At 43.6% G+C, this 12,225-nt stretch overlaps 1 protein-coding gene across 8 annotated transcripts in view; it reads left to right on the forward strand.

Moving 5' to 3' along the window:
* The window catches only part of fam102aa (family with sequence similarity 102 member Aa), a 48,915-nt gene extending 37,892 nt beyond the window's left edge, over positions 1 to 11,023 (forward strand). For 2 of the 8 annotated variants that reach the window (XM_041998923.1, XM_041998930.1), the window contains 7 exons: positions 3,081 to 3,235; positions 3,591 to 3,701; positions 5,384 to 5,579; positions 5,660 to 5,781; positions 7,873 to 7,942; positions 8,977 to 9,242; positions 9,293 to 11,023. In XM_041998923.1, coding sequence (XP_041854857.1) covers positions 3,081 to 3,235; positions 3,591 to 3,701; positions 5,384 to 5,579; positions 5,660 to 5,781; positions 7,873 to 7,942; positions 8,977 to 9,022 — 700 coding nt within the window. In that variant the 3' untranslated portion in view covers positions 9,023 to 9,242; positions 9,293 to 11,023. Of the gene's footprint in view, positions 1 to 3,080; positions 3,236 to 3,590; positions 3,702 to 5,383; positions 5,580 to 5,659; positions 7,697 to 7,727; positions 7,943 to 8,976; positions 9,243 to 9,292 lie in introns of all 8 variants that reach the window. The other 6 variants (XM_041998925.1, XM_041998927.1, XM_041998926.1 and 3 more) reach the window with 6 other exon arrangements.
* The last annotated feature ends 1,202 nt before the right edge of the window (positions 11,024 to 12,225 follow it).

Genomic DNA, 12,225 nt, shown 5'->3' on the forward strand with positions numbered 1-12,225 from the left:
AGAGATGGAGAAGAGAAAGCTGGTCTAAAGAGATGGATGGAGAAAGATATAGATAGATAGACACAGAGTTCCTTTCTGGTTACCATGGTTTGGTCTTTTATTAATGACCCTGCAGAGGGCGACGCTTCATTCAAAGCTCATTCAGACCACCAGACCCACGGTTTTCAGGGGGAGGACCACCAGTAGCAGTGGTCTCTGACGTTGTTTTAGTATCTACAGAGCAACATGTTTACAGCTCAACACGTTTAGAACAAACATTTCTTCAAAGATCCTCCCACTCTGAGACATGTTCTGGTTCTTTGTTTCCACCTGCTGCAGGTTCGCTTTGCTGGTAAGATGCTGCTGTTTAGATGTAACAGGGCAGAATTAATGTAGATCACACACACACATTTATGATAATCACAAAGATGATGCATATTGATTATTGTGTTATTAATAAACTGAACAGGGCCAGTACATACAGAGACAATTCAGCTGCTTTATGTAAACAGGTTCATAACAAGAGGAACCAGAAATAAACCAGGACGGTGAAATAAACTGACAGCAGATGTTTGGTCAGGACAGAAAAAAGTACATAAAATAAATATTATTTTCCACTGATCTGTGTTAAAAATGCATTTTCAGTTTGACTCTACAAAAAAAATTCCCTGATCAGATTCAGGATGGAGATCCTGGGTGAGGCCGTGGTGAGCTGGGCCTCCTCTGACTGGTGATCCAGTACAAACTGGATTCATGACGCGTTTCTGTTCCTCAGCATATCATCAATATGAACGTCACAAAAATATGTGTTACACACCATGACTCTCCACAGTGTGTGTAATGTCTTTAATGTGTGTGTGAGAGAATTATTCCTGCTGATCTACAATAAAGTAAAGTCAGCAGGTGAAGCAGGCAGTACTCTGTCTGGTTTCATGCTGGTGGATGAATAGTGAAATAAGAAGCTCTTTTTAGTTCTTACAATGTAAATGTGACTCCAGAGGAGTCCGTTCCTCACCAGCCATGAACCCACCACACGTCACTGACCTCCATCAGCTTTCTTTGTTCAGCTGATGAGAAAATGAAGCTCTCGTCTTGCTCTCTTTTTCTGCTGCTCCTCTTTTCCACCATCCACTCGTCAGGGCTTCCTACGTTCCTCAGGACCTCCCACATAGCCAGGCTATGTAAGCCTCGCTGGGATTAGACTCTAGTAGATGAAGCTGAAATGTGTTATAGGCTCGACACACGGGAGGTGGCGTCGCTCCTTCTCCATCATTTTCTATGGAACCTGTGTATTGAGGTGAAAATCGCTGTCCTCCTCCAGCCAAGCGACAGGCGACATCCGTGAATGTGAAATGTTGTGCTCGTTCATGTAGACGTGCACACAACACAAGAAAATAGAAAAATGTTAAATTTTTGTCGCCTGGCCGTACAGCCAACCAACGAGGGGCTTGATGGACGGACCAATGAGAGCAGGCTGGACGGCGCCGTCTGCAAACACTTTGAACATGAAAGAATGGATCATTTTAGCTGAATAAAAGGCAGCCGTGTGGCTACAGAGTGAATTATCCAAACGCAGGTTCTGGATCGATCTGGATCAGCCTTGAGGTCCATCAAATGATGATATTCATGATGCTGTTTCCTATTTGTAAACTCTGATGAACCCAGAGTTGTTTTTCTTTTATACAGTAAACAGCAAGATTTCTGTCAATTCGTGCAAAATCTTCTCCATCTGTTAAACTGGTTGTTAAACTGGTTGTTAAACTGGCTGTTAAACTGGTTGTTAAACTGGTTTGAGATGTAAATCCCCACCAATATCATAACCAATCAAATATCTTGGAGAAAAGCGACCTTAGAGCGCGATGCACGGCTGCTGTCGTTGGTCGCCTCCTGTGTGTCGAGCCCATTAGTGGAACGGCTTGAGCCTTAATTCAGAGATGCTGTTAGTTCAAGCTTTCCTCATACAGCCTGTCTTTCTGTAGCTACGTTCGTGGAATATCCCCCCAGATCGAACTCAGCTTGTCATACATGTTCATTGTCGCTTCCTGCAGAGATCCTCTACAGCGGAGCTTCTCAAACCTTCTGGCCTGAAAACCTTCCTGGCTTGTATTTACATGTAACCCTTTTACCACCAGCTCGTTGTAAAGAGGGAGCCTTTACTCAAAATACAACCTTTTTTCTCCTCTTCAAGTAATCAATCTGGTAAAAGAGACATTCTGATGTATAAAACTGGGTCGAGGGTCTAATATGATTCTCACTTCCAAATATGGCAATAAAGAGGTTTCCTAGAATCTGTGTCACTGTCCAACATCAATTAATGCAAAACATATTTCAAGTAACCTAAACTACATATCTATTTGTACAGTGTAAACTACGGAAGAATCGAAATGAAGTGAGGAACACACAATTGCATTTAAAAATGTTCTTGTGTATTAAAGAATGATATTTGAACAATAAGAATACAACAACCTAAATGTTTTTCATACCTAATCGTCACCATGAGATAATTAATGAGTGTGTAAAGACACCGATGAAATAGTTACAGCTCCGCTCCGACATTTCAATGCTCCAGTTTGATCCTTTGCAGCATGATGATTCATTCAGGACCTGCAGACGGTGACCATGTCTGTTTGTTTATTTGATCCAAAACACACCGGCCAGGGCAAACCCACGAGACACACACACACACACACACTTCTAAGAGCTCTGTCCTGAACATCAGCAACTGTACTGGGAAACTAAAACACTGGAAGTTTAAAAGGGAGATGTTTAACTGTAATTAAATCTTAATACTTGGATAAAACTGAAAAGAAAAAATTTAAGCAAAGAATAAATCATTTAAAATAAACTCCATAAAGATAAATTTTCTTTCAATAGTTGGTTACAACACTCTAAATAAAATGAATTTTTTAAATAAAATAAGAGAAATAAAAATGAAAACATTAAAATGAAACTGGATCCTCGTTTTTAAACGTTTTTAAAGTCATTTTTATTTTGTCGCTCTGACTCTTTTTCCCCTTCGGCCACAAACTGCTGGTCTCTGCTGGTTTAATCTGTTCCAGACTCAGAAACTCTGTCTTGTTTTGGTTTTAATTTCCCTGCAGACCTCCGAGCACAGCAAAGTCCATCTCCGTCCCGGGACGAGAGCACACCCTGCAGCTGGACTGCAAGGGGGAGGGAACGGCTGGTGGAGCGGGGCCAGCTGGAGGCGTTTCCCTGGGCCGAGCTCCGAAGCCCCGGCCTTCCATCGTCAGCTCGGGTATGAGGCGTGTCCACGAGCAGATAACTGGTTTTTACTAGAAGCAGGTTCACTACGGGGCTGGATGGAGCTCAGAGACACGGCCCAGTTTCTGAAGGGATGAAACTGTTTGATCAAATTAGTGTGATTTGATGATGATGATGAAGATGATGATGGTCCTAAGGGTTTACTAGATAAACTCAGGCTAAGTGTTTTGTCTAACTAGAAGATTTTTAACAAAAATATTCTGGTCCCTGACTCGTGAAAATAATTCCAAATGCCAGAATAACAACATTCCTGGATGGATTTCTCTGCCGTCCCTGTCCAGCATCTTCGACTCGGTTACATTAATATTTTTCTCCTCTGATGCCTTCAGGTCTCCTGGAAGAATCGGAGGCGAATCAGAACCAGTCCGGTCCTGCAGAAGCCTTCCAGTCGGGTCACTCTCGTAACTCCAGCTATGCCAGCCAGCACAGCAAAATCTCAGGTACAGGATTCACATCCAGGGGCTGTTTTTATAAGACAGGACGGGGAAGAAAGCAAAGTTTTCACAGTTTTTTTCAATCAAGATGGATGTGTTGATGTGGTTTAAAAGATGCGTCACTGAGGAATTTCCCTGAGGAAAATGCGAACATTTGAATATTTAGATTTCCCAGTTTGACCACTGCTGTGTAACCTCTTTTCTCAGGAAATACAAACCAGCTGATCATAATTCCCCCATCACACATCCCCATAAAGCACTTTCCATCTGATCGACCGTCCATTCAGAATGAAAATGCACCTCAGCTGATTGAGAGAGGTGGTTTAAACTATGTCATAATCAAATCAGCAGGAAAAAGCAGGCAGCAATAAGCAGGTATTCACGCATTCTGCTTGTTTCAGTGCTGGAAGTCGTTTCTGCACATGCTTGAACCACAGAGAAGGCAGCAAAACACAGCTGGACTGTAGCAAATACGTTTAGTTGGAAACTGCAGAGCATCCATCTTCATCCTACCTGCGCTCTGACTTCTCTCCAGCCAGAGGAAGTCGGCCCTATTTTGACTCCAATAATATATTGTTGGGTTTCTTTGCTGAATCAGCAACGGTGCGTTAAAAACGGCCGGTGTGATGATATCCGCTTGCTAGCGTAACGCGTTAAATCAGAACTCAGCTGTCAGTCACACGGCGTCCCAGACGAAAAATACGTGATGCATCTTTAAGAATTACGGAACATCTTTATGGTCTAAAGCCTAAAATATAAATAAATAAAACAATCTTATTGATGTTTTTCTCCTGAATTAGTACATGTCATCATAAGCAGTTCAGTCAGAGTTGGTAGCATCGCACCGTTGGCTCCTCAGCCAAACACACCAGATGTCTGAACCTGCGGTTCCTCTCGTACTGAGCAGGATTACTACAACACATCATCAGTAGGGTAAAACTAACGGTCTAAACCCAGCTCACGTTCCCTATTAGTGGATGAACAATCCAACGCTTGGTAATGATAGGAAGAGCAGTTCTCCAAACGGTAGTTTCAGGCAGTGGCCGGCGTCAGCAGGTGGCTATAATGCATGCACATCCAGATCTTGTTTATTAAATATATATATATAGATATAAAACTTATTTTCTTACGAACAAAATTTTATTAACGAAACAAACCTTTTTCTAGGTAAAAGTGGTCAGAAAGTCCATCCACTTTACCGCCCGACATTTGCCCCAGTGGGTGTGACATACGACCTCGTAGGTGGGCGTGTCCGGGCACCCACCATGCACCTATATGTGTTTAAAGAAAAAGTTAACCATCAGGATCGTATTAAATCTTTCCATCACATAAACAGCATCCTGTAACCATGGCAGCTGGAATCTGACCAGATAAATAAACATGTAGATGGTGACAAACAGGAAGTCAGAGTCCCGGCGGGAACACAATGAAAAAGTCGGGTTTTTATCAAATATAAAAGATGAAACAAAGATTAATTCAGACTCTGATACGGTGACGGCTGCTTTACTCATCATTTTAATCCGAGCTGGTACGTTGGCGTAACATTTCCCTGCAGCAGTGGACGGGTCACAGAATGAAAACCTGAATAGGAGTTTCATTCTTTACCAGCCAGGATCTGCTGGTTTTAGTTAAAAAACATCCCTCTGCTGTTGGCTCTGACGCCCCCGTGTGCCCCCGCCGTCCTGCAGGCTACAGCACCGAGCACTCCTGCTCCTCCAGCCTGTCCGACCTCACGCATCGCAGGAATACCTCGACGGGAAGCAGCACCTCCGGGGGCCTGGCTTTCACTGCTGACACACCTCCCGAGGCCGACAAGGATGCCGGACGTCCAGAAAGACCCCCTCGACCCCCGCGGCCTGTGCTGCCCCCTAACAGGCCTCCCAGGTACAGACAGGAATAAAACAATTGTACATCTAGCTCTGCACGGATTTATTAATTCATTTATGTCTGTCAACTGTTTTCAGGAGGAAGCAGAACTCAGTGGAGAGTCACCCCTCCTGGGTGAACGACACCCGCATGGATGCTGACGACATTGTGGAGAAAATAGTCCAGAGTCAAAACTTTGAAGATATCCACAACACTGAAGGTAGAGCAGAGGGCAGACGAAGCTGCTCCCGATGAGCCTGCAGGATGTGATGTTACGACAGCAGCTTGCAGGGATTACATCACAGAGCTGAAGCAATGAAACTTAAGGGTTTGGTTATGAGAGCGTGGGTTTACCAACATGCTATTGCTACAGGAAAGAGCACACTTCACATTCTGCTGTGACTCTCCCAGACTGACCTGTTGGTACATCCACAGATTTCCACAGAGTCCGTTTCTGGTTTCTGCTTGTAAAGTCCGATTTTAGCTTTGAGAAAGTTTAGTTTTTCTTGACAGGAAGGTGGTGATTTTATTCTCTGTGATTTATAAATCCCGACCCTGGAACCTGTCGAAATGTTTTCAGTTTTTCTGGTGCCTGTCCTGCTAGGGTTGCTGGGTTCTTAGTTTTCTTTAGCTTCATCTAGAAGATGTGGATGGAAGAGTTCACTAAGACACAAGATTATATACTAGTTTTAAGTGTTTTCAAAAGTCAGGCTTGACCTGGAAAAGATTTGAGTAATGCGACTCACCAGCAGTTTCTGGTCAGGACACCTTCATCTATTCCATTAAAACCACTAAGTGTTGTGTTACACCGCCACCTTGTGGTGACTCCACACACTTATTTACTTTACCCAACCAGTGGAAACGTCTGATTCTCATTTCAGTTTAGTTTAGATGTGAGTTCAGCTGCTCCTAACCTTAACCCATACCTTTAAAAACGATGTCAAAAGATCTTTAGAAGATATGCAAGAAAGATTAAAACTCTGAATCAGAGAAATCCCTCAGTTCAGTAATAATAATAATAATAGTAATAATACATTTTATTTCAAAGCGCCTTTTAAGACCCCCAGAGACATAAGGATTGCTGAGGTGCAGAGCGACTGAAGGCTGGGCTCCCCATGGTGCTGAGGCGGGCAGTGAGGTGGATGGAGGAGGAGGATCTAAGGGAACGAGATGGGGAGGGTATCGGACAGATATGGAAGAGTGAGGTAATGGATGGCCTTGAAGGTATAGAGAAGATGATTTGGTGGATTTGCTGTAGGATAGGGGTGATATGATATGAGACGGTTTGATCCAATGATGATCAGCTGAGTTCTGAACCAGTTGAAGCTTATGGAGGAACTTCTGAGGAAGGCCAAACAGGAGAGAGTCGCAGTGATCAGTCTGGGAGGTAAGGAGACTGAACGAGGATAGCGGCAGCATCGGGGGGTGAGGGAGGGGCGGAGTCGATGTTTTATAGATGGAAATCTGCAGACCGGGTGATGTTACTGATGTGAGACAAAGCACTGACGAGGATGACGCCCAGACTCCTAACCTGAGGGGAGGGGAGAGTGTGGAGCTGTCAGTGGTTCCGTATCAGTTCCTGATATCTGGAACTATCTGCTGCTTCTGGCCAGTTTCTACACGAACAAGCAGATGGAAACATGGAAAATCTTGGAAGTGTAGAAGATCTTGGAGGGTGGAGGGTGAAAGCAGTTGGGATTAAAACCCTTCATGCATCGTCTCTGCTCCTGCAAGGGCACTGTTAGATGTTTTTATAGTGTTGTTGCTGTGTGTGTTTGATGTAAACAAACCATGACCGCCTGTTTCACTCTATCATGGCTTAGAACAGGGATCACCAACTCCAGACCTCTTGGGCAGGTTTTAGATGTTTCCCTGCTACAACACACCTGATTCAAGTAGAATGGTTTTCCAGCAGGTCTTTGTCAAGCTCTGCACCGGTCCCCTTAATTTGAGCCAGGTGTGTTTAACAAGGGAGCGCTACAGTCACACAACAGTGTGCTAACGTTAGCCTGCAACGTCGCTCAGACCAAAGCGAATCATTGTGGGAGGGCCAGCTCCACTGTTTCCTTTTCTAATTTAAATTCACGCTACTGACGTAAAACCAGACGAAAACACTCCAGTGTCTGGCTGAAGGAGTGATGGTAATACCGGCTTTCATGGATCGAGCAGATTGGACGTTTACACAATGCCAGAAAAGTTCAGGGGAGACAAGACGAGTTTTAGTCTGGAAATACTGGTGAAAACGTCCTGAGCTGCAGGACGTGAAGCCTCCTGCTTTCTGCTGACCTTCGCTCTGTTTCCTGCTTTTCAGACAGCAACCTTCGTCTGTTCGTCAGCAGAGATGGAAGCACGGCGCTCAGCGGCATCAGGCTGGGAAACAGGTGAGAAGTCGGCTTCTCCTCATGTTCAGCGTCTGCACCACTTCCTCCATACGTCTGTCTGCCGCCTGCTGCTCTCACTTCCACTCCTCCACATATAACTTTCATTTCACCGTCACAGAGACACGGGTCATTCCAGGAAACCAAGATGAGTTTCTCTGTCTGAAACTTTCACACCGTGGGCTTAAAATACCTTGTTTTTAAATTTGAGTCATTAAAATTTTATAAGCAAGTTCCTTTCTTATTTAATTTCATTTTAATAACATTAACTAATCAGATTAAAGCTGAACTTCATCATTACACTTTGGGTTTAAATCTTTGGGAGAATTGGCTGATTTAAACTTGAATTTACATCATTAAAATTTCACAAAGTTATTTAACTTCCGCATTTTCATTCTGTGCTTACTTTATTTTATTTATTTTTTAAAATATTTTATCATAATCTTAAAATTGTTTTATATCTATTTACTTCTTTCATTTAATTTACACATTATACTATCAAAAGTATCACAGAATTCCATGATGACAGTTATCTGAACTGCTGTTGTGATAACTGTTTTGCCTCCTTTAAATAGTTTCTCTTAATGTGTAAAAATGTCTGGATGATACAGGAAGGATGTGTTATCGATCAGAGTTTTAATTGTCATTTTTCCTCCATTTGAGCTAAAACAGAGCAGCTTACACTAAATAAACCCTAAATTGATGATCTAACTCATGTATATTAAATATAAAACCACAGAACCGAGGGAATGAGGTGACTTATAAATAAAAAGACAAACAATATACTTTCCAGCTAACATAGAACGTTCCACGTCTTCATAAAAGATGCATCGATCAGTGAAGAGTTAATCACAAGAACAGATGAACGTTAAGAGTTTGGTTGCCATGGGGACAAAGGTTGCTGACCTCTGCAGCCTGGACAGCGAAGCTGGCGTCCTGAGGGGAGCCGCCCGTGGATGGTTGTGATGGTCTGACATTAATCAGGATGTGAGTTTCCTGAACAATAATTAACTGGTTCCTTCACTCTGATCTTTCAGGGTGTCTGCTGGCGGCTACGAGCCGGTGGTGATCGAGAGCCATTAAACCTGCAGGAGGATCTTCTGTCCCTGGTTTTACTGGAGCTTCAGCTGGTCTGACGCCATGAGAGGAAAACCACGTCATTTGCACTTTATGTGAAGTTTGTTTCAGGACCTGTCTACACTCTGGTCGGCCGTTTCTGCCACGTAGAAGGTGTTTGTTATAAAAGCGCCCGTTGCTGCAACACCGACTTTCACATTTCACACCATCTTTATTCTGTCCACGTGTCCCAGCGTCAGGTTTATTCTGTCCACCAGAATCATCCACGTGTCCCAGCGTCATCCACGTGTCCCAGCGTCAGGTTTATTCTGTCCACCAGAATCATCCACGTGTCCCAGCGTCATCCACGTGTCCCAGCGTCAGGTTTATTCTGTCCACCAGAATCATCCACGTGTCCCAGCGTCATCCACGTGTCCCAGCGTCAGGTTTATTCTGTCCACCAGAATCATCCACGTGTCCCAGCGTCATCCACGTGTCCCAGCGTCAGGTTTATTCTGTCCACCAGAATCATCCACGTGTCCCAGCGTCATCCACGTGTCCCCAGCGTCAGGTTTATTCTGTCCACCAGAATCATCCACGTGTCCCAGCATCATCCACGTGTCCCAGCGTCAGGTTTATTCTGTCCACCAGAATCATCCACGTGTCCCAGCGTCATCCACGTGTCCCAGCGTCAGGTTTATTCTGTCCACCAGCATCATCCACGTGTCCCAGCATTGGGTTTATTTTGTCCACGTGTCCCCAGCGTCAGGTTTATTCTGTCCACCAGCATCATCCACGTGTCCCAGCGTCATCCACGTGTCCCAGCATTGGGTTTATTTTGTCCACGTGTCCCCAGCGTCAGGTTTATTCTGTCCACCAGAATCATCCACGTGTCCCAGCATCAGGTTTATTCTGTCCATGTGTCCCAGCGTCAGGTTTATTCTGTCCACCAGCGTCATCCACGTGTCCCAGCATCAGGTTTATTCTGTCCATGTGTCCCAGCGTCAGGTTTATTCTGTCCACCAGAATCATCCACGTGTCCCAGCATCAGGTTTATTCTGTCCATGTGTCCCAGCATCAGGTTTATTCTGTCCACCAGCGTCATCCACGTGTCCCAGCGTCAGGTTTATTCTGTCCACCAGAATCATCCACGTGTCCCAGAATCATCCACGTGTCCCAGCATCATCCACGTGTCCCAGCATCATCCACGTGTCCCAGCATCGGGTTTAACCGAGGCTTCCTGCCCAGCCGAGCTGGTGGATCCTATTATAAACTGCTGCTCTCCAGAGCTGCTTTCATTGCTCATATTTGCTTTTAATGCATAAATAAATGGAAAGTTTGTTTTGTGTGAATACGAACATTTCAGCACATCAGTTTCTATTAACAGGAAACGGTGAAACTGGTCCACAAATGGGCGGCAGAGAAACTTTAAAAGCTAAATGCTACTTCCAGCTGATCTTCTGTAACTAAAATAAATGCAGTTTCCCTTAATATTTTCACTAAAAACAAACCAGATTCTGGTTGTTTTCCTGCTGTCAGCAGCTCTTTTTGTTTTTTGCTTTTTATTTAATTTTTCACTACAAACTGGAAACCTGAGAAATCAGAAGCAGCATCTGTTAAATACAAACATCTGGACAATAGAAACGTGTGAAACAAGGAGAAAAGGTTGGTGGTAATTAGAAATAATGATTTACAATGAATAAATACTAATTTAAATATGTGAAAATGACATATTTAAGTATAAAATGCTAATTGTTGCTCTGCAGCCGGGACATGCTGAGGATTCATGGATGATGCTGGTTTAAACTCTGTTGCTTGTAAACGTGCATCAGCAAAGCATCGAACTTTAGGAAGTTTTCTACGTGTACAATCCCTGCAGAGCCAGTCGGCCACGTCGTTGCTGCAGCATGGTGAAAATAATCCTGCTGGCTCGGATGTCAACATGTCTGCAGCGACGATTTCCAGAAAAAGAACAGGAGAAACTGTCTTTCTGTTTCTGTTCTGTTCAGTTTACATGTGTGTTGCACATTAAAAACTAAACCAGCTACTCCTACGTCCAACGCTCCCTGTGACTGGACCACTAGCTGAAGCTTTGATGTTTTTCCTGTTGAACGGGTGAATCAACACAGCCACTCTGTGCCTGTAAACTCTCTCTTGAATGATCCTAAAGCAGCATGAAAACTGTGATGGTGAAAAGAGAAATGTTTGTAGTTTAGTCTCAGCTTCCATGTGAAGCTAACAGCATCCAGCGCCACGGTGCTGCAGCCGTTGCTCCATCACCAGGGAGAAGCCGGGTCTATGTCGCCCCCTGCTGGAGCGACAGCGTGCATGCTCCTCAGGTCGGCGTTTCCATTGTCTACGTACATGTTTGTTTTTTATGCCACGTTATGATGAACAAACACAGATGGGGGAAAACTCAGACCCCAGAGGATTGTTCCAAATATAGGAAAAAAACGGTTGTCTTGGCAACCAGCTGGCTGGGGGTTTTATTTTTTATTTTTTGGTCATTTTAAAAGCAGAATTCTTCACCTAAAGAAGGACGAAAAGATGCATGTTATCCTGTAAGGACCTTAGAATTTCTTCCCTTCATAGAGTCAGATTTAATAATTACCAGCTAATCCAGTAGAAATATCAGACTGTTAGACCCCGCCCCCACACTGGTCGTCATAGCAAATTATTTTACTGAATCCTTTTAGGTTTTGTGGTTTTGACCAAACAAAACGAACCATGTGACGATTGTTTGGACTGAACAGGTCCAGGTGTTTTAATCTTGTGTTACGTCTAAATATGTCCCCAGTTTGCCACAGAAAAGTCAGACGTGACGTCGTTGTTAGTAAACTGGTGTAAAGCTGCAGTTTTTCTTCTTCGTTGCTCCTCATCTTCGCACCACGCTGGCTGAATCCAGCTCCTGGTTTATTAGTCTCACTGCTGGGGAGGAACCACTAAAAGTTTAGTCTGAATTTTGGGTTTACATCAGCACGTCTTTAAAGCATTTATTTAAATATTTTAGTTTCTTTTATTTGTGATAAGCTATGCAGCAACGTTTTTATCTGCTTTTAGTGATGAAGGAATCTGTTGTAACAGTGTGCCTGAATTAATGTTGGAGCGCTTGTCTCCACTTAGTTAACACTTTATTTTTTCTTGATTATATTTGTTCAGAAATGACTTATAAACAATAAAAAACTAATTTGAGATTGTCATTGTTTACATGTTTTTATTTTTTAAACATT

This window comes from Melanotaenia boesemani, chromosome 11, assembly GCF_017639745.1.
Source record: "Melanotaenia boesemani isolate fMelBoe1 chromosome 11, fMelBoe1.pri, whole genome shotgun sequence".
NCBI classification, from domain to species: domain Eukaryota; kingdom Metazoa; phylum Chordata; class Actinopteri; order Atheriniformes; family Melanotaeniidae; genus Melanotaenia; species Melanotaenia boesemani.